Below are 23,890 nucleotides of genomic sequence, written 5' to 3' on the forward strand. Positions count from 1 at the left end.
GGAACAAGCCATGGTCCCTGTACATTCTAGTTTAATCTTCTCTATCTATCTAGCTCGCTAACTCTTTCTTTCTCTCATACATATCTGATTTCAAGATACATAACTCAAAGCAGACAAATAGCACAGAATAAACATTCACTGGATATGCAACATTATGAACTAATATCTTGTATTAGCAATGTAATTATAGGAACATCCAAAACTGAGTAACTCTTTAAATTTTGGATTGGGAAAAAACTGATTATTATTTCATAAAGTAGATGACAGTATACACACCTGAGAGACAGTAAAATAGGGCCAATTTTCAATTGCATATATCCAAACTAGGAACCAAAAAATCTTCCACAAAGTAGACCCCCTTACTTCAAGGGAGTTATGTTCCTAGAGCACCTGAAAACTGTCAAAACTCACAAATTTCAAATATGGTTAGAAAAATGCCTATTTTTATAGTTTAAACCCTAAATATTTTATATTGACAGCTGTTTACTGCTGTTATTTAATTTAATAAAATACTATACTAATAAAATCCTAGAAGGTGCAGAACGTTCTGGTGGCATCTCAGGGATCTTAGGGCTTTAAGTAGAACAAAACAGGATAGCAAAACTCAGGATAGCAACATGGCACAGCGCCCTGTTATGCAGAAATGCTGGTGCATCTGCCAGGGGGTTACAGTGGCTAACCCTAAGGGCAGCAGCCAACAGCAGTAAGAACTGAATGATGCTCTCAAGTTGGCTACCTGCAAATCTATCTCGAAAAAACTAACTGCGAAGGACATTTGTGACTCCACAAAATTGCAGTGGTTTTCAAGAACAGTTATTAATTAGGCTGTGAAGAAAAATCCGCAAAGACTGAGCTATGAAGTCTGAACCATCCATGACTTTGCGGGGTTATACTGCACTTTCACCTGACTACATTTTTACAGAGACTCATGCTCCTAAAGGAAACATTCACATTTTAGGTACTTTTTCTTTCTCTGCTTATCAGACTTATCCTTCATATTTTGGCTAGCTAGTTAATATATTTAATAAATGTGTAGATCCAAAAAACTAATAATCTAAGACTGTAATCTCTGAAATGAATGTACATAAGTATCTTCTTCATAAGATTGTTTTGAAAGTTAAACATAATCAGATGTTTAAGAATCTAACCTAGTGTCAAATAAAAATCCCAATAAAGTTTACGAAAAACTTCAATGAAAATGTAAGCAATGTAAATGCCAATATTACGTACTAAATATAAGAAAGAAAGTTAGTATTCATTTATTTCACTCACCTTTAAATACAAGTAGCATAAGCAATTTTACAAATTAACAACATTTTCTTCTATAATCAGCATGTCATTTCTTGCACTATCCATAAAAATATAATTGTATTATTAACTTTAAGCTAATAAAATGTTTCTTTTGTATATTTTTGGTTATGATCTATTGTCAAAGTGAAAGCATTACTGCAATGTATTGTAAGTGCTTACATTATTTACGCGACTAAATATCTACTTTATACTTGAAGTTGTTTAGCATGAAGTATTTGCCCAACTTATAAGTTTATTTTCAAATTAGGTTACTTAAAATCATGTTTATGATGAAGTAAAAAAATTAATAATTTGTATGAAATCCAATTTTTGGCTAGAGTACATAAGGATATAGATGTATTTTATCTTTACAGAAAATTCTAGAATATTTTTAGTTTGAAATATACTAAAATTTATGTGTAAATTAGAGTTATCTGTCGGGTGAGGTCTTAACCTTTTTATTTTGTAAGTCTATTTCTATTGCTTCGTGCAGACCTTGAAGATATATTTTGTGACCCATTTTCACTCTCCCTTAATAAGTATTTAATTCCAAAATGGTAAATTTATAAATTTTCTATATTCCTTGTTTTAAAATGTGATTTTTTTATAAAATGAAAATCGCTACAAGCCTCCTAAAATAAATCCTTAAGTAATAATGATTTGACAACTAACAACTTAAATCTTAATTGGTAGAAACTACAGGCAGATTCAGAATGTGGACTGTACCTTGTGTCGCAATCGTGTTAGAGGCTGATAGAACTTAAGGCCATGTACTGCTTCTTTCATTGGCCTTCCTTCTGAATCCAGAAGAATGAATCCAAGAACTAGAATGGCTGACCAACTCGGAAACATCTTTATAGACTTTCACCTGTCAAAATTAAGAAATATATTAAAATAGTCAATCATATATAAACCTGTAGCTCTAATTGAAATTTTGCTAGTGCTTGCCAGCTGAATGTATATAAGTAATCACCTTTAAATAAAGATTAACCCTTTGATTATACCAAACACTATTTATTTTTATTCAGATTATAGTTATTAATTTTGCTGCTATAAATATCGGTATGCATGTATGGTTGTAATATGATATCTTTAGCTCTTTAAAAGAAACCTAGAAAGCCAATAGTTGGGTCATATGCAATTTCTACTTTTAGTTCTTTGAGAAATCTCCATACTGAACATTTTTTTTCAAATATTTATCTGCTGTTTCTATTTCTTTACTTCAGAAGTATCTCTTCATTTTAAATGCCCATTTTTGGATTGAATCTTAAATTTAGTGACTTATTGGAATGGTCTGATTTTTTTAAGTGCTTTATATTATCCAGATACTGGTATTTTATATGAGGAATGCCTGATAAAAGACTGTTCTCATTATGTGTGTTTTTTCTTTACTCTGTTGGTGGTTTCTTTTGCTGTACAATAGTTTTTTTAATATGTGATCACAGTTGTTGATTCTTTGTAATATTCCGTGTGTGACAAGGGCTGAATCATGATATATAAACTTTTCATGATTTGCTGAATTTTGTTTCCCAGTATCTTGTTGAAGATTTTTGCATCTATGTTCATTAAAGAGATTGGCCTCAATTTCTATCTTTTGTTGGGTCCATCTCTAGTTTGATATCAGGGCAATTCTTGCCTCTAGTAATGACTTTGGGAGTATTACTTCACTTTCATTCACTTTAAAAAGTTGGAGACATAGTGGCATTAGATCTTTCTAAAGTTCTTGTAGAATTCACTCATGAATCCATTAGGACCTTGATTTTTCTTTGTTCGTAGATTTTTTTAATTGCTTCAATTTCATTTACTGATATTGGATTTTCCAGCATTTTTATATCATCTTGAGTTATCTTTGGTAATTTATATGTAAGTAGAAATCTATCCATTTCTTCTGAATTTCCTATCTTATTTAAGAACAGATGATAGAGACCTTTACAAACTGGCTGAGAGCAGGCTTTCAAAACCAACTGGAGGTCTGTCTTTAGATCATTATTTTTAGTTTACTTACTAGCTTGATGTTCACATTTCAGAAGCAACTCTTCACAGTACACACACCCTTAAAGGAAGACATACTAGATTTTTGTTCATCTATTTACCCAAGGCAGTGATATAGGAGACATCACTGTTGTTTTCCTCTCCTTTACCCTTCATGCTAAGCCAGCCACTATGTTCTGTTAGATGCAACTTCAAAATCTGTCCTCCCAAAATTCATTCTCCTCAAATTGGCTATGTTCTATCCCAGCTCATTAGCATACTACTTCCAACCTCAGCTGCTGCATGCTGTCCTTCACACTTGTGTACAAACATCATAAATTCATTCTCCCCACAAGAGCTTCAATGATGAGCATGTCAAAGTACATATTCTCACGGATCCTTAAGGTTAAATCAACTACGTGCTTTTCTTGGCACCAGATTATGTACCTGTCTTCACCACACTTCGTGAATATAGGAATTTGGCCATTTTTATTTATTTGTTTATTATTCATTGTTTCATCATGATATCTCTTGAGTCTGGCACCTATTAGACACTCAACAAACAAATGCATCAATAAATGTCATCCTGCTTTCAAGGGAAATGTAACTTTGCAGTTGATCATGTGCAATGCAATCTCTATGTGCATTATTGCAACACAGCATATAAAAACCCAGAAAATTAAATATTTTCGCTGGCAACCCATCTCTTGTTTCTTTTATGCAAAGAGATTTTATGCAAATCTTTCTCTCAGAGTAAGTATTTTTATAAGACAACTGAATGGAATATTTTCAATGCAAGATATAACACAGTAATAAAGCAAAAAGAAATAGTTCAGGTGAAGAGATGGTCTTCATAGGGCTCTGAATACTTAAATTTTTCTCTCCTCAACCAAGAGAGGAGAGACTGAAACAACTCATCTTGACTGGGTCATAGATGAGGTCATACAGGTCACTTAAGGTTTCTTTTTCTCTGTCCTATCTGCCTTCTATTCTTTGCTGCTTCTTTTCTCCATTATGTGGGTGTATACACATATACGCATATATTTCACATAGCTACAAATATTTCATCCACCATAAAATATTAAGCAAATTAATAACTGTTAAATTTGAATAGGTACCAAAGATATCAGTAACTTTTGGTGAGAAAATTTCCACACATTAATAATTAGAACATTCTCCTTAATATTTGCTGTGTTGAAAGACAGTAAGCTAAAGATACCTCCCTGAAATTTTACTTCAAATTGAAAACAAAAAAATTGTCACCATCTACATAATTATGTTTCCCTGAATACATTTTACCATGCGGGCCTCATGAGATTATAATGGAAATGAAGGATTTCTGTTACCTAATGATGTCATAGCAGTCTTATTGTGGCAGCAAAACCCATGACACATGTATTTGTCCCACTGCTCAAGGAAAAGCCTACTGTGCTGTATTATGCCAAAGAACAGTACATATAAGTATGTACACTAAATAATATTTGATAATGACACATAACATGGTTTGGTTTATGTACTTGCTACACTTTATACTCTTACAAAGAACAGAGTTGACGATAAAATAAATACAGGAAGATCCTTTTTCCTATACCACAAGAAGGCCTGTTGGAGGTGATAGCTCCAGGGTTGGCATGGCCACTTACAATCTTGCAGCGGGACAAGATGTGGATGTGATGGTGATAATCCTGATCCTATATGGGCGTAGGCTAGAATGTGTACTTCTGTGAGTCCTCAACAAAGAAAAGTGTCACAAGTAAAAATAAAAGTTAAAAAATGTAGTATAGAAAAAGATTACATTGATTTAAAGAAAAAAATCTATATACCTGCCCAATTTGGGCTTTTGGGAGAGTGTTATTGTAAAAATGATACACAAAAGTAAATAAATTAACAAAATAAAAATGTATTGTGCTCAGTTTTGTTACTATTAAAGAAAAAGTTAAATGTAATACATGTATTTCATGTAGTGTGCAGAGTTTGTAAAGTGTGCAGTGTGTGTGAATTCCCCTACCTTCACATTCCTTATCCAGCCACCCACGGACTAATCATCAGCAAATCTCAGTCCTGCAGGTTAACACCAAATGCCCCATGCAGGGGCACCATTTTCTCTTTTATCTATATTTCCACGGTACCTTTTCTATGCTCAGGTATTTTTAGATACATAAATGCTTACCACTGTGCTTACAATTGGCTATAATGTTCAAATCCAGTAACATGCTGCAGGGTTTCATATCCTGGGAGCTATAAATTCTATCACAAAACCTATGTGTGTAGTGAGCTGTATTATCTGGTCTTACATAAATATACTATATGATGGTCACACAGGGACAAAGTCATCTATCAATGCAATTGTCAGACTTCATCCCCGTCACTATATGATGCATGATATATACAACCCATTTATATTATTTGAATCTAAAGTTTATACTATCAACTGTGATTAATTTTTTCATGTTAGTCCTATGATTTTCAAGTCTAAAACTGTCTGGCAACCTGAAGTTATATAAAAATAATATATGCTTGGTCTCAGAAAAAATTATCAAACTGACTCTATTTACAGTTTGAGTTGTTCACATAAAATTCCTAACAGAAATAGAATTAAAAGACAATGTTCTTCCTTAAAGAGAACTTGATTTATATTATAGATAGGCACTTGTGGTCAGCGATGTAGAGGAATAGCTGAAAGATAAGACAAAGGACCAAGATTAGTTCTGTGTTTGTCATTTGTGAACATGTACCTTGCAATATATTGTTCATTGAAATATTTTTTAAGATAAATAGTTGAATAGAAATCTGAACAAAATGATAGCTTCTGTTTATGGTGCTTATATAATCAGGTAATTACTTTCTTCTTTCTCTGCTGCCATAGGATGGAAGGATGTCATTATTACATCTTTAAAAGCTAACTCATTCACATAAGGTATTCCGGAAATTGTTTGCAAATGAGCAGTAACCGATTCCATGATACACTGACTTGTGATTTCATTTTCTTAGTATGTAGCCTCTGACCACCTGCTGGGTTTCATAATTAATTGACATCTTGTTGACAGCTCTCTGAGAACACTGGAAAGCATGTGCATAAGACAAGCCACCTGGAACATACGGTGCAAAAATGATCCTCAGATCTCAGGTTGTAACTTCCATTTTCTTAGAACAGCCAGATAAAAAACTCATTTAAGTTAGAGGAGAGAAACATGTGTATGTACCTACAAAGAATCTGTCTAAATTTAGACTTTAACGTGTCAGAATTTAAAATGGAGAGTGGGTGGACAGAGCTTTCTCTTCTTCAAATACTGATCAAAGGATTTTCTGTTTGCTTGTTTCCTCTCCTGTATAACATGGATGGTGCTTGCACTGGCAGGAGCCAGAGTGGTTACATTATTGAGTAGATTCACGTTTGTGAGGTTTAGATGTTTACATATTCTCAGAAATCTCTCTTCTGATCACATGGTAAAGAAAGAAGGGCTGTGGAAGTACTATCTTAAGAATAAAATGCAGCATTTCAGATGATCAAGGAAATGAGGCTGGCATAACTACAAATGAAAAAGTACCAAGGGGAAGAGAAATCCTCAACATCACCAAATGTTTCAGAGAGGTCAAAAATCCTGAAGGTTCATCCTAATGTGTGCTCAACAATCACTTGTTCCATTCAGGAAAGTTTCTAACTCTCTCCTGGAAAACTATGGCAGATTTTTAATGGACATTTCCAAGCCCTTCTTTTGTCAGGCCTTTCCTAAAAGTGCTACATAGGCTTTGCTGACCTCTTTGGTAATTTTTACAACTTTTCTTAATGTGACATTGCCTATATCACTGTGATTATCAAATTTACAAGGTCTCACATTCTTACCAAGGCATAGAGGAAAGTGCACTATGCTGGTACAGCTACAAGTTTCTTAATATTGGTAGATCTCTTTGCTCTTTTCTGTAACATAAAAGGGGTCTAAATAATCAGGACTGCCTTTTTCTTTCTGATATTGCAGAATTATATAAAATAGGGAAACTGCCTTCTGGACTACCCAGTGATTTGCTACATACCCTTAACAAAATGAGTAGTCTTGTACTTGTACCAGATTATTCCTTTTGAGTAAATGTATTGAAATGAAGAAAATACGTGTATTGTTCAATTTTCCCTAACTGGAACAAAATACCCAACACCAACAATTTAAAGGACGAAACTTTTATTTTGGCTCTCAGTTTCAATGCATGGCCAGTTGAATCCAAAGCAGAAACAGGAACTAGAGATTTAGCTAGCATAAATTGTGCTGGTATGAACATGGGGGCACATATAATCATTCTGGCACGATGTTTTCTCGACAACAAAGGCAAGGCAGGGAGCATCACAATCCCTGATTTGAAATTATATTACAAAGCTAATGTAATAAAAACAGTGGCAAAAAAAACAGACCAGAAGATCAATGAAACAGAATACAAGATGCAGACACAGCCCCAAGCCAAACATGTTCACTGGAAGAAAAACAGTCTGTTTAATAAATGATGCTGGAAACATTGGCTTTCCACATGGTGAGGACTAATACTAGACCCACGTCTGTCCGCATACACTAAATTAAAATTCAAATGCATCAAAGACCTAAATATTAGAGCAGAAACACTAAATCTGCTGGAAAAGAAAACAGAGCTCTTGAAGACATTGGTGTAGGCAGAAGTTTCAAAAACAGAAGCCCGATCACACAAGGAATACTCAGAATCAACAACTGAGATCTCATCCTATTAAAAAGCTTTTGCACAACAAAAGAAATTACCAACATAGTGAAGAGACAACCCAGAGAGAGGGAAAAATGTTTTAGCCAGCTATCCTTCAGACAAAGAACTTATATCTAGAACATATAAAGAACTGAAAAACATCAGACCCCCAAAATGTAAAACACCAATCCAAAAATGGGCATCAGAGATAAATACACACTACTCACGTAAAGAAATACAAGTGCTAAATAAGTACATGAAAAATGTTCAACATAATTAGTTATTAGAGAGATGCAAATTAAAACAATACTGAGATTCCATGCAGAAAGAATTGCTATCATCAAGAAATCAAACAAAACAAATGCTGGGGGGTATGTGAGAATAAAGGAATGCTTCTTCACTGTTAGTGGGAGTTCAGATTGGTACAACCAATGTGGAAATCAGAATGGAGTTTCCTCAAAAAAAACTAGGATTACAGTTCCCATTTGACTGTCCTATTCTCCATCAAATGGTAATTCTGGAAAAATTAGAGATACATATTTTTATTGAAAGAGGATACCTACAAGCTGCAACCCTTATTTTCAGTGGACATGCTGTATCAGTGATGGGGAAACTTTTAGAGACCAAGTGTGCAAACTGCAAACCAAAAGCCTTTTATTTATTTCAAAGTGCCAACAATGCAACCAAGCCTGAATTCCCAACTGCTGGGACCATTCTGGGGAGACCTACTTCATGTGTCAACTGAGAGGATTCTGCATGGCCACTGAAATACCATGCCAAAGATTCATCACCACTCTGCTATGTTAATTGGTTATCTAGTCTCTGTATCCACTTATAAATTAACTCCATAAAAACAGGACTTTGTTCATCGTATCGGTGAAATAGAGAAGTATATGGCACAGAACATGAGCTTGATAAGTATTTTTGAATCAATAAATATTTAGGAGTAATTAATAAGGAAATTTGTCATAGCAGTTCCCATTCTTTGATCCACTTTAATTTTACTATTAGCACTTTGAACTGTAGGATTGAATTTTTTTTAACTTAGCATTTGTCAAAAAATACTAAAGCAAAGATCTCCTGTGAGTCAATACCATGTGTGAGCTGACTGGAGGAGAGCCAGATGTCAGTCCTCTCCTGTGAATTGACACAGTTCGCAGACTTCAGGAGAAGAGAACAAGAAGTTAACAAGAAGATAAGACCTGTGAGTGTGTACCTTGCACAGGCTGACCGGGGGACAGCGAGATGCCAGTCCTCTCCTGATTGTTAGTGCCATTCACAGACTGTGTGGGAGGAGAACAAGAATCGAACAAGAAACCCAGTCCTCCCTCCGAGACTGCACCACGCGGGGTTGATTGAGGGAGAGCTGGACACTAGCCCTTCTGGTGCTCAGGCAGCGAGACAAAGAGCGAAGATTCCCTCCACCACCCCCACAAGTGACCAGCAGATGTGGAGAAACACAGGCTGTGATGATAACTAATGAAATAAAATACAACTTAATGCTGTGGTGTTCAGTGTTTCACTGACTTTTCAGTCCTAAAGCCAGTAATGGGACCATTTATTCCGAGGATAACAATATACAACGTAGCATATATGGAGAATCTCCTTCTGAAGGTGGTGGCCATTGTTAATTCCCTGTTATCTTATTTCAAAATCTTGAATCATTCGCATTGTTTTGCTTTTCTGGGTTTTATTCTGTTTTATCTTGTTTGATTTTATTGAATATGATGTCTATAGGCAACTATAACAAGATATATTATGGTAGCCATTTTGGATTTACTATTATCTTGTTTTGAAGTCTTGTATTTAATTCATTGTCTTATTTTTATTGGATCTATTCTGCTTCTGTTTTGTTTGATTTTACTGTGTCTGAAGGTATGGGCAGCTATTTTGAAGACAACAAGGGGCAATATGGTGACCATTGTTGATTTTCTATTATCTTATTTTGAAATTCCATGTCACACTGTCTTGTTTTGATTGGCTTTATTCTGTTTTATTTTTCTTGGTTTTATTCTCTCTAAAATAAAATTTTAAAAAATACTAAAGCATTCTCCATAGGATCCAGTCTTAGGAACAACAATATATTTTCCACAAGAAACAAGCTTATCTGCATCATCAGACCAGTGGATATTCTCCGGTAGTGTACAGCTTCATTTAATCTAACCAGTGTCATTTAAAGCAAAATAACAGCATAATAAAAAGCCTTCCATGTTGTGTAGCTATAAACGAAATCAGGAAAGAAAAAAAATATCTTATATGTCCTACTAGAGATACTCAGAAGATGCTATGTCATACAGAATTCTCCAAAAATGTTCTCAATAGATATTTCTGCTTACATAAAACTAGCACATGAATTGAAATTTTCAGAAGTAAAGTATCCAAGACTAGAACACTATTGTTAAACAAGGATCTGACTCAAACTGACTCCAACCAAATTTTACTTCTGGTCTGTCCTACATTTAGCACATATACAATGACAGATACAAACAGAACTTTTATACAATAATTAATCATGAAAAAACAGGTAAATGAGCTTACAGATTATTACCAGAATAGAATTTTATCCTCACTTTTGCTTTATATGAAAGGGAGAGAAGATACAAGATAAAGAAAAGTTGTGATGATGAAAAGGAAAATCACTTTGAGAATTCCATGCCCAGCATATACATGGAACATCTTTTAAGTCTACATCAACACAGGAAGAAATCTGGAAGGTTTTTACTTATTAATTCGACAACATAGTTACCCCAACTTTCTCTCTCTAGCCCTATACGCTGAAAGATTACAACTTGTTTGGTGTACTTTTTTCTATCATGTCATATCAGAATGGAATTTCAAGTGTTAAGGAATAAGAATTATCACCATTAATTCCACTTTTGTAAAAAAAAAAGTGAGAATTTCATTTTAATTAATCTCAATTCATTGATTGGATGAACAAAATTGTCCAGATTCCAACCAATTATACCTTTCAGTAACTAGTGGCATATGCACCTGCCTGGCAATTGTGAGATTGTGAGTTTGATCTCTGGTACCAAAAGACAAAAAACAAACAAACAAAAGAATCATGTTGTTTAATTATAAAGTAAAATTCTAAATAGACCTTCGCAAGTATTTTTGTTTGTATATTTTTTATCATAATGATCTACTCTGAGATTATGTATATTCTTATAAGTACAACTACTTATATGAAATTGCATATAAATATATCTTTAACTCAATATATATGTGGACGTACACAGTAGTATAATTATGTATTTACAGTCACATGTAGATGTTTATGTATTATACAGGTTAAAGTATCTTGGAAAACTGTAAAACATAATAAAACTGGGTTTAGCTCAATTAAGCAACAAACTTCCTACAAGTGTATAATACTGCCATAGACCAAGGCTTCAAATTATATTTATCAGTGCCTCAAATTTAGGCAGGAGAAAGTACTACAACATACAGCGTGTTATTGTCCATACCTCAAAAAAGGTCTTGGCCTTTGCTTTTAATACACTATAATTCAATAGTCAAAAGATACATTAGTGTAGCCTCATATGAAATTATTTCTATGTTTTTCTTATTGTTTCAAAATAGAATAATGATTTAGAAAATTTGGTGCATGCAAGTGTCTTGATTAACTCTGATTCCTTTACCTCCCTCTCCTTCATCTGTATGCTCCTGATAGCTTTCCTCATCTCAGAAATCTGCTTTATTCTTTTCTGGAATAGCTCCTTTATTTGTATTTTAGGTTTCTGATATAAGAGAAACCATATGATATATCAGTGTATTTCCTCTGGTACTACTCAAATTCCAGATGGAGAAATAGATAGATAGACAGATAATAGACAGACAGACAAACATAAATATTTTCTTTGTCCATCTGTCTGTTGACTAGTAGTACCTATTTTTAGAGCTCAGCCACTGTAAATTGTGCTCCTATGCACATTGGAATACATGCATTAGTACAGTGTGATACTTCTGATTTTTTAATTCTTTTGGAAATATACCCAGGAGCAATATAGTTAGGTCAAATTTAATTTCTACTCATATTTCTTGAGAACTCTTTTTACTAATAACCATCCTTGTTAAAATGACTTTTGGTGGATAACTAAAAAAATTCTTTCTAAACATCATTAAATTTTCTATTACTGGTTTCATCTTTGAAATGAATAACCTGAGTTAATGAAAATATATGTTAAATCACCAACAGAGTCAAAAGAAAATCCTCAGATTGGAAAAAAGTTAGTCAAATGTCCCTCAGACAAAAAGACTCCTATCTAGAACACATAAAGAATTGAAAAAATTCAGGTATCCCAAATTCAAAGACCCAATTTAGAAATGTGCATTGGAGATGAACACACAGTTCTCAGATACAGAAATACAAATGGCAAATAAGTATATGAAAAAAGTTCAACATAATTGGTCACTCAAGAAATGCAAATTAAAACAACATTGAGATTCCATCTCATCTGAGAAAGAATGCCTGCCATCCAGAAATCAACCAAATGCTGGAGGGGTAGTAGAGAAAAAGAAATTCTTCTGCACTGTTGGTGGGAGTGTAGACTGGCACAATCGCTGTGGAAATCAGTGTGGTGATTCCTCAAAAAAACTAGGATTAGAGGTTCCATTTGACCCAGCTATTTCTCTTCTATGTGTTTCCCAGAAAAGTTGAAAACAATAGCACAGTGATATATATGAACAGCCATGTTTATAGCAACACAACTTATAACAGCTAAATCTTGGAAAGAACCCAAATGCCCATCAACCAAGAAATGTGTAAAAATGATGTAGCATTTTTATATAGTGGAGTACTACTCAGCTATAAAGAAGCATAAATTTGAGGCTTTTATAGGTAAATGGATGCCACTTGAGACCATACTCATAAGTGAAATAAATCAGACTCACATGTGTTAGCATCATACTTCCTCCCTAGTGCAAGAAACTGAAAAGGTAAATAGATCCCAAATCTACAAGAGGTATTGTGAAAGAGAAAGAAACTGCCCAATGGGAAGGAACAACTTGGATGAAGGAAAGGTGAAAAGAAGGTAGAGAAAAGTAAATATATATATATATATATATATATATATATATATATGCTAAGATAATTATACTACTTTCTTGTAGTTTGTTAAAGAGAACAGTTTATGCTTATATTGTTCGAACAATATGCATGCTATATCTTGTAATATGAGCAATTACTTAGAATGAACAATACACAATATATTAACCATTATGAATTCCCTACTATAATGTCATGAAATTCTATTTTTGTTTTTTTCTCTTCAAAATAAAAATGGAACATATGTTGTTTCAATATCCTGGAGTATAAAGTTGCTATGCACATGTAACCAACTGTTGGTCTCCTACTTTGCTAAAAACAAGGTCTGTGACAAGGTGTAGAATCACTTGCCAAAGTCAGGCTTAATGTGGCCAAGATATTGAAACAGCTCAGCATGCTGAACACTAGCCTCACTTAGGGGTGGTGGTGTCAAAAAGAAATGGCTTCAATATTGTTCCTGTATTTTTAAATAGTTTTGATTAGTGTATGTTCATGAATATAATGGACAGCTATTGCATAAATAAACCTTTATCCTTTTTACCTTTCTTTCCCTCCTCTTCCTCTACTCCCAGTTCTACAGGAATTTTATATTTACATGACAAATTTTGGAATTTAAGTTTATTTTCAAAGAAATCTAACATTAAATGGGCATTTGTGTTTGATGCACTAAAACTATTTCTTTAATGCTGAGCAGCAACACGCTAAATATAGGACAAAGAACAATGGAGTAAGAGACAAAAGGTGTGATTCTTGCTATGGCTCTACACTGCTTAACACTGCATCTCTGTGCGCGCTCCAGTGTATCCAGATTCCACACCACTAACCCACGGGAACAGCCTTCTCAGAAGCTCCCACTGTGTTGGCCTTTTCTCTCCTTTGTTTCAACTCAGTAATTTTCTCATGATTTACTTTCACATTTCTAGTCAGATTACTGTAATCTACCTTCTCTTAATCACATCTTTAAAAAGAAGAAGAGAAATCATGATACAGAATTTCAAATCAAAATAATAGGAAATTAACACTAAGTAACATATTGCATATGGTTATCTTCAAAGTAGTTGCCCAGGTTATAAGACTTAGGCATAAAAAATGATCAATCAAACAAAGCACAAACTGTTCTTTTTGATGAACTAAGAGATTAGTAATATAGTTATCTATCATACATATATGATACATTTACAGAGATATATGATATATATATACACATATGTATATGATATATATATATATATATATATATATATATGTACAATCTTTTCCCTTCTTTCTTTTCTCCTTTCCCCATCCCAGGTGCTCTTTCCTTTCAAGCACTTTCTTTCTCTTTCAACCACAGAATGGATAAAAAAAAGATGTGGTATTTTTATGCAAAAGACTTTATTCAACTATAAAGAAGGATAACTTGAGGCTTTTATAGGTAAATGGCTGCAACTATAGATCATATTCATAAGTGAAATAAATGAGATTCCCATGTGTACATATTGTATTGTCTCCCATTATAAAAAAAAAACCTTGAAAGAGTAAATAAGAAAGTGCTCACATCATCGTTTAAAGTCAATGTGTAACAGATTTGCTATGTCAAATCCACAAAAAAGTGAAGTCAGAATATTTATCTCTCTTTATTTTTCAAATTTTATTTTCAATGTCAGCCAGAGTGCAGACTGGGGAGAACCAAGAAGGAAACTAAGACCCTGCCTGTGACCAGCCAACATGCAAGCTGGGGGAGAACAGTGCTCTTCTCAACCCTGTGAGTAACCAGCTGATCTGGAGGAACTGTACTGCTTGATGGACTTTGCAAGCCTAAAGCCAGTAGTCTGAGCAACTATGCAGAGGACAACTATATGAAATATAGTAATTACTGCAGATTTCCTACTGTCTTATTACTGTTCTCATTCATTTTATTGTTATTTCCTTTAATATTATATTTTTAAAAGAAAATTTAAGGCACAAAATCTATATGGTGAAAATTATGACAAATGAGTAAAAGTTATATTGAAATATGGTTATGGCTTGTGTCTAGATGTTCCCTCAATGCCTCACGCAGTCAAAAGTAAGGCTTTTTCATAGGTGGCTCAATCTAGAGTGGGTGATTGAATATTCATTTTGCAGTGCTATGATTCAGGGTGCTGGGAATAAGAGTGGTTGATTACTAAATCTGTTCATTGAGTGTTTTGGAACCATCCCAATCCCAGTAGCATAGATACAATATAAAGGACAGAAAGAGGCTTGTCTCTTGCTTGTTTTTTCCATCCATGAACTGTTTCTCTTCTGCAATGCCACTCAGAGTTGAAGCCAGCCGATTATGGTCTGGAGCCTCTAAAAACTGTGAGCTAAATAAACCTTTATCCTTTTAACTTTGGGTGCCAGGTATTTTGTCTTAGCAATGAGAAAGAAGTAACTAAAACAAATACCTTACATTTTGCTTAGAATAAGTACAAACTAGGTATTAACATGCAAACTAAACTAACCAATCACATTGATCCTAATTTCTCTTCTAGCACCATCAGTGTCCCCTTTGTACTTTTTATGTGCTCTGCATGAAAGATCTATTGATCTACTTTGTATTTAAGCTGGATACAAGTTAGTTTGCTGTAAGGCAAAAAATGGACTTTTAAACATCTTAAAATAATAATATATTATATGACCTTGAAGATCTTGCTCTGACTCAATGAAAATTATTATAGGCTCTGTCTTCTGAATTTATTGTCTTGTACCTTGATGAGCACTTAAAATGGAAATTAAAGAAGAAAGCAGCTCATAGGACTGCCCTTGTCTAAATTCCCAAAGGTACTATGTTACAAATTTTATTTGCTAATTTAAAAAATCATGGCAATTCTGTCAATATCTGGCAGATTTTAAATTCAACCTACTCCACGCCAAGTTCTCTAGCAGCACATGCCCCTTAGATTTGGGACTACATTTATTAAACTAGAAAAAAAATCTTTCAAATTTTAGAGATTAAAGACTGCACAGGAAGCAATTTAATTTCCTCTGTATTTGATGCTGAAATGCTCTGGGGAAAAACTGCCCCTTGATCGAGGTAGCTGAGAATCAAAGGTTCATTCTCAGACACTGAGGCAAATCTACAGATAGAGTCTAGTTTGGAAACGTCACTGTGATCCAAGACGTGTTTTAGAAAATAACAAAAGACGTCAGTCCATTGTAGTGTGCAGGACAAAGGGCAAAGACAGAACAATAGTACCTGCTTGCACATTGCAGATTCTCATAAACTTTCCAGGTGAAAATTCTCCATATTTTTATTTTAAAAATCTGGAGAGTGGAGAGTAAACCAGCCCTTTATATAAACTTCAGTCAGCTCAGCCAACTGAAAGGTTAAACTCATTCCTAGTGGTCTGAATACAGACAAAAGTGATCAAAACTTTCCAAGGAAATCTAAAGCTGCTGGAACTGTGCCACATAGATAAGACGCTGCCATCAGCTAACATGAACCAAAAGTTATGAGCAATTAATGCAGCAAGAAATGAGTTTATAGCAAGCAACATCAAAGAACTTAGATTTTATTTTGTAACACTTTCAAATTTGACAAGTAAAAGAAAGTGAAAGGTTGTTTCTTAAATAAATTATATTTTGAAAAAAAAGGAAAGACAAAACTCAAAAAAGCAATCATATTTTATGACACAATAGTGAAAAATACTAACTGGATATTTACAGTGTTTCAACCACAGGTATACCAGAGACTTTCATGTTCTCTATTGAAAATGGACACAAAATCCTCTAATTCAGGTAAACCACTGATTCGAGTTCAGTCAACATGCTGATAATGACTTTCTATACAGAGTATCCCCACAGGTGCATACATGAAGACTTTGTTCCCTACCAAGAGGTGCTATGGACCTTTAATCTGTGAGGCCTGGAGGCCTAGGGGAGGTTTGGTCATTGGCAGAGTATCCTGGAAAGGAACTCTGGTACCCAGAGCCAGGTCTCATCTTTTCTTTTCCCTTCCCTCTCCTACCCTTTCCTTCTCTTCTTTTTTTGTCCTCTCTCTTGCCTTCCCTCTCTCTTTCCTCTCCTTTTTACCTCCCTTCCTCTCACCCTGTCCCTCCTCTGGTGCCAGATGTGACCACAGATTTGTGACAGGCATGCCTGCCATTACCCAATGGAGTTGCCCAACTTTGGAGTTGAATCTCCAAAACTAGGCGCTAAATAAAATATTCGCCTTTCTCAAACGTGTTGTCTCTGTGGTGCAAAACTAATACATAATCTGAAATAAATACCACTGAAGGATAATGAAAGCAAGACACTGGTGCTTATATGACTCATGTAACTCTTGCAATGGATATTTTTGCAACAGTTCCTCTAAATGAATGGAGAGATTGATACTACACTGAATGTAACTACATAGATTTAGAGTTTATATGTAAATCTATCAAAATTTTCTCTCTAAACTGAATCCAGGTAACTATGATCCATCAATATCATCCAAAACACAAATGGTCTGTTTCAGATCCCATCATTCAACAAAATCTAGTCTAATTATGACAAGCAGGGATTTTTAGTAATTTTAGTTATTTGACAATTTTAGGGGTAATAAACATAAAATTGCCAACATAATTTGGCAGGTTCAATTTCTAATAAAATATAGCTTCTTTCCACTGTCCCTACAAAAGTAGAAGCGCAAAGTACCATAAGGACAGAAGGGTCTTTTTGTAGCTGGATTCTGAGAGAAATACTGTCTAATCACTGAGAGAATCTATTATAAAACTGCCTTTAAACACACAGAGAGCAGCCAAAATAACACCCCTTACTAGTTGGAAAATCTATCATCCTTTCCCTCAAGCATGCTCAGATATTTCTTTTATTTCACTGCTTTTCTTGAGGAAACAAGATATAGTTCAAGTCAGATCTGTGATTGCCCACTGGTGAGCGCAGCAACAGGGAAGTTAATCTATGGAGTAGAACTGTCTGTAAGGTGTGTAGAGCTATACCTGTAGCCCCCCACGGAGTCCTCTAAAATTTCTATTCCAAAAAGTAAAATTTTACTTACATTTTTAAATTTTATCATTTCTATAATTTTAATGCCTGCAGTTCATATAATTATCACTTTGTGATCAATCTGTCCATTGCTTCCTGGTTAAACAAAATATTCTCACATATTTTCACATAACATTTTTCATCTTTTTTTAACTTAGCTGAGATTAATTTTGGAAATGATATAGTGGTAAGATTTTTATTTAATTTTGTTTGTAGTAAATTGAAGTTTTGAAACGTTTACCTGATTTATAATTCCACCAATCTCAGCTCAAGATGTGTGATTAGGTTTTTAAAATCTATTCATTTTTATTTTCTATTCCTATACAGCTAGCACAGATTTCAGGTGTCAGAGTTCAATAATAATTCCACATGTTCTAAAAAGAAAATCCATGTTTTCTTATCTTTCATATCCATTTTATACAATCACATTCTCTTACCATCAGACTGCACTGTAATTCATATTTGATTTCATTTACATTTAATTCTTCAGTAGATACATTTAATCTTTTAATATTTATCAAAATGGCTGATATCTCTGAATACATTTCTACAATTAGCTTGTATATGTGTTTACTTTTATGTATCTTCCCTCTTTTGATGTCACAGTTTTTGTTGGGTTGGTGCCTTTTCAATTCACTCTTTTTCTTACACTTTTTAAAACTTGAGGATGAGATCTATCAAATCATATTACTAGAAAGTCTAAAATATTTAACATATTTCTCTCCAGAAAAATGTAAAATTTTAAGCCTTAATATTTTGAAAACACACTACTGTACCTGAATTGAATGAGAATAGAGTGTCTCAGTGGTTACTTAGTCTCTGTGCTTGCCACTTGTCTTTGCCTACCTTATAGTTCTAATGCTTAATAAGACTGTCTATAAATTTTTCAGTGCAGATCTATGTGAGAACAAAATTCCTTGATTCTTTTTGTCTTACAATAAGTTAAGTAAAGAAATCAATAATTGGAATAATTTATTTTAGCAAGGTTTAAGGTTTAAATACTACCATTTTAAGTTGATAGTATTTGCTCTTTAAAACTTCCAAGTATTTTGTGTCATTAACAAATAGATATCTTAATTCATTTTAGTCTAATTATTATTCTTTTGGAGATAATGTCACTCTTTTGGTAGCTGTTAAAGCCTTCTTGTTAATTTTTATCTTTTTTAATTTTTAAATTTTTATCTTATTGATGTTAATTTTTCTCTTTTGCCTAGTACAAGTCATCATTTTTTCTTTTGCACATGCTCTAAGGAATAATCAACTCTCCATTTAATTGTTATTTAAATGTATCATTGTCACATCTTCAAATTTACTTTGAGATTTAAAAATATCAACTTTTTTCTTTAATTCATTTTGATTTCATTTAGTATGCTCTTGTTATTGGGGAACATGCTGTCTTATCTAAGAATATATATATATATTATATATGTGTGTGTGTGTGTGTGTGTGTGTGTGTGTGTGTGTGTGTGTTGTTTTGTGAAATAACCCTTTACCGCCAGTGCAGGAAGACTGCTGGAGACTGAAGATCCTCCAACAGGAGAAGCTGGGGAACAGCTCTTAATATATTAATTTTATCCTCAGAACTTTTATTTCTATTTTCCTGTGACATAATAATCTTCAGTTATAGATGGCTTTCTCATTTTGTTTGCAATACATCTGGATGCGCTGTGTGCCTGTCTGTTTCTCCTGGATTCTCCAAACTTCCCTCCTGCTCTATAACCCTCTATAACCATGCAGAATACTTTGCAGTCAGGCATCAGATTCCCTTATGACAGAATTTTTAAATATTCTCCTCTCAACACAAACATTAAGTTGCAAAGACTGAAACCTTACTCCCACCTCAAATCAATGCTATCTTAGGCCCTGGATCAGAACAGTTTGGCTGTAATACGTTCCATGGATTTGCATAAAGAGTGTTCTTTTTCATTACTTCAAAGAGGTGAATCATCAGGCTGCCCCACCTGCATCCCTGATACTCAGCTCAGGTCAGCTGAGTAATAAACTTATTTCCAAACACTTATGCCCATTTTGATTTCCTCCTTTATATTTTATTTATTATTATTTTATCTTTCACACTTTGGAAGAGCCTCAAAGGATGCATATGTAACAGCTATGTTTTCCTGAATTTTGGATTTATAGTGGACCTGAGACATGCTGACATTGAAATTCATTGTTTTCTACTCCTGCAACAAGGACAAGCCAAATGTAATTATTACTGAATAAAGCAAAGAGTAAATTCCAAGAGTTGTCAAAATTTCCAAAAACAATTGCATGGCAAAAATATTTTTATAAAGTCACTTACTATGTGCATTTAATTTGTAATAATTTGATTATTTGAAATTACATAATTTAATAGATTTCTCATTAACTTTTTCATGATAAAATAGGTAATTTTTCTGTGCTTTGACCGGTATAGGTAAGCATAAAGCTTCAACACAAAATTCATATTAAAGCAAGTCCTTTATGGTAAAAATTCTGGCAAGAGAAAGGAAGAAAAATGACAATCCAAATAGTGTATTTTATAAACATCAAGAAATTGATGAATAATTAATTTCTTTCAAAATTAATAAAATACTTGGGTAAAGAAAATGATAATATTTTCAAATTAATTAACTGCATTTATAGTATTGTAAATAATTTGAATTATGACTAACAAGATTATGCAAAATAAACTTCTTTTTAAGGACACTCCTTTAGTTGTATTAGCTTTTACAAATTACAACATAAAATTAGTATGCTAAATTTAACTTGACTGCAACAGAAAACAACATCATAAAACATGCAAAACTCGGGTTCTGTATTAGACATTTCACAGTTTAAATAGCCCAAAGACGTTTCTCACAGATGAATAAAAGAGTCAGTATGATAAACAGAACTCCTGTAGCACATAAGTAATACTTTCAGTGACATGTTTAGAGCATATCTAAATAATACTTAGAGGAATATGTCTAGACATAGTTTCCTAATACCAGGATTTTGTTCAGATTCCACCAGATAATCCTGTTACGATAGGGCTAACGGTTTATGCTAACCCGTTTCTTATGCTGAAACAGTAACCCCACAGCGATGGCATTAGCAGGTGAAGCTGTTGTGAGGTTATCCTGTCTTGAAGGCAGAGCCCTCACACCACGGGCCACCTCCTGATGGAGACACTCCCCCTGCACTGCATGAGGACAAAGTCAGAAGCCATCTTCTACCAAACAGAAAGCGGGCACTCCTCATCAGATACAAGATTGCTCTTGACTTGGATATTCAATTCTCCAGAAATAAAGCTCCTGTCATTTATAACTTTCCTAGATTATGGAACTTTGTTTTAGCAACTCAAATAGACTATGGCAGATTCTCATTAAATAACTCACCAGACTCCCGGTACTGCAGAAGCTATAGAAGGATAGCCAGAAGGAGCAAAGGAGGCAAGGCTACTTACTACTTGTGGTGTTTTTGTGTGTTGGTGTCTAGTCCAGTTTCTTAAGAATAGATTTCATTACTTTTTATGCGTATTTGTGATATGGTGTTCACAAATTATAGTGTTTTCTTAAAATGATATTCATAGTAGATGTGACTTTACGCACAAAATATTCATTACATTTTGATGGTGTATTATCCCAAGTTCAATTCAGTTGCAATACTTGTTGTTAAAACTGTTTGTCTCTTTTGAGATTAATCCATTTGCTTTGTTCAATTCCACATCTTATGTGAAGGTTAATCCTCCCTATATTATGGTGGAAACCTTACTGAATATGATTTGTACCTTAAATTTTAAGACAGTGTCTTCCACTCACCTGGAATTTAATGTTGCCAAATTTTTACCAATTGCCATGTTCTTTACAAAAATAATGGTGGAAATTGATAGTACATCTGATGTTTCACAGAGCATTCTAAATTAGGGTACAATAAGCAATAAGCACAAACTAATAAAAATATTAATGGAATATTGTTTGCTGTGTGTCCCAGAGAAAATATAAAAGCAGCATTGTGAGAGTGAGTTCATTTTCTGTCAGTAGCACATTACCACAGACTAGGTATGTTGCAGAGGAAGAGGTTTGTTTTGACTTTTGGTTCTGATCCAGACTAAGAGGCTGCCTGTGGTGAGACTCTTCTTTATTACAGGAGGAGTCTCTAAATCACAGGAACAGGGCCAGAGAACAGTGGCACACATCCACACTCTCAAGTATCTCTCTTCTTACAGTGTCACCAGAAAGCATCCCTGATGCCCCACTGCCATGACCTGATCCATCGATGATCGCCACCCAAATTTCTCACCCTTAAACAGCACAGTTAGGGTAAGCTTCTACCTACTTAAGATCTCAAAATGTGGATTAAACTCTAATGAGAGTTTTGCAGAACACAAACCACAGCACCACAGAAATTTGAAATCTTTTAGAATTGCCATAAAGATGTTTTAATAAGTCAAGACCTCTCACTGGCCCATGTGCAAAACAATAAAAATGGAAAAAAGACCATATTCTCTTATGTAATACGTTACTCTAACTCAAGCTGTTATAATATGCAGATGTGAAATCTAAATAAATAATCAACACTGTGATATGAAGGGAAGACAGGAAGCATTTCTAGAACTATCCATTCCATTTACGGTCACACATAACAAGACACAGTGTTCTCTTTTTGAAAGGAGGCAGCGTGCTAGTACTATACATATTTAAGAAGACACCACAGTGGGATCACAGATATGAAGCAAGAAAATTCTAAAGATCCTAGACTGGTGAAGGCCTCTCAGGCATTGAGCATCTTTATTTTCTGAAATCACTGACATTTTAAACAATATAATGAAGGTCTCCTAAAATTATTGTATTCTGCTATCCCTGAATACCTCACAAAGAGTTTAGGGGGAAAAAAGCACCAATCTCAGTGCTAGACAACAAACCAATCACAAATGCTAGATTCAGCTGCCTCTATGATTGCATGAGGCTTTGGGGAGACACCAAGACACAAACTGTAACATTCCATCCTGGCCCCCTCAAAGACTCATGTACATCCTTTATGCAAAAGACATTTAGGCCATCTCCAAGAGTTGCCAAAGTCCTAACAATTTCAGCACTGCTGAAAAGTTTAAGTCCAAAATCTCTTCGGAGATCCAAGGCAAACTCTTAACTGTAACCCCCTGTACAAATGCAAAGTTAAACATTTTGTTTAGCTAACAAAGTTAAACACAATAGCATAAGATAAGCATTACCATTCCAAAAGATACAAATGGAGAATCAAAGGAATAGGGCCAAAGGAAGTCCAAATCCAGAAAGCAAACACTAAGTCCTTGAGTTCTACACTCGCCTTCGGAAGCAATCAACCAGATTGAGTGATACCACTTGAGTGTGATATCAGGCTTGAGTGATACCACTCATATGGCACTTTGGGTGGTTTTAGCTCCCACAGCTTCTCTCCTGAGCTGGTTTTGCTCTCTCCTTGAAGGTTTCTTTAGACAAGCCATGCTCCTGGCATTTCTGTGTTCTCCACTGAATGCTTGGCTTCATACTCACAGCTTCACACACTGCCTTCTCAGGAGCACCCTGCCTGGCCTCCCGGACCATCGGAAATTAGGGTGGAAATCTTTTTAACCTCAAAACTGATGCATTCTCCGTGCAACTAAATCCAGTGCCATGTGAATGCCACCAAAGTCTGCTGCAAGCTATAGCAGTAATCATGGTTTCCTTTCTCTTGGCTGTAGGAGTCCAGTGATCACTGAGCACTCAGGATCTGGTTGTGAGGAACAGATTTTTAATGCCACCATTATTTTGGAACCTCGCCTGGCTACCACCACAATTCTGGAACATGGCATACTGCGGGTTTTTCCACCAAGCAGAATCTCTCATTTTTGTAACTTTTGTAGTTTTGAGGCTGCAAAGGGTGGAGAACCACTGCCTCTTCCTGTGATGCCCA

General features: G+C 34.5%; 1 protein-coding gene across 5 annotated transcripts in view; it reads right to left on the reverse strand.

The window, feature by feature from the left end:
* Positions 1–23,890, reverse strand: part of Fstl5 (follistatin like 5) — a 598,962-nt gene that overhangs the window by 541,264 nt on the left and 33,808 nt on the right. For all 5 annotated transcript variants that reach the window (XM_063260930.1, XM_003476994.5, XM_005006804.4 and 2 more), the window contains exon 2: positions 2,017–2,158. In XM_063260930.1, coding sequence (XP_063117000.1) covers positions 2,017–2,142 — 126 coding nt within the window. In that variant the 5' untranslated portion in view covers positions 2,143–2,158. The remainder of the gene's footprint in view (positions 1–2,016; positions 2,159–23,890) is intronic.

The sequence above is a fragment of the Cavia porcellus genome, unplaced genomic scaffold, assembly GCF_034190915.1.
Source record: "Cavia porcellus strain 051 isolate PalLab524CR breed Dunkin Hartley unplaced genomic scaffold, mCavPor4.1 scaffold_14, whole genome shotgun sequence".
NCBI classification, from domain to species: Eukaryota; Metazoa; Chordata; class Mammalia; order Rodentia; family Caviidae; genus Cavia; species Cavia porcellus.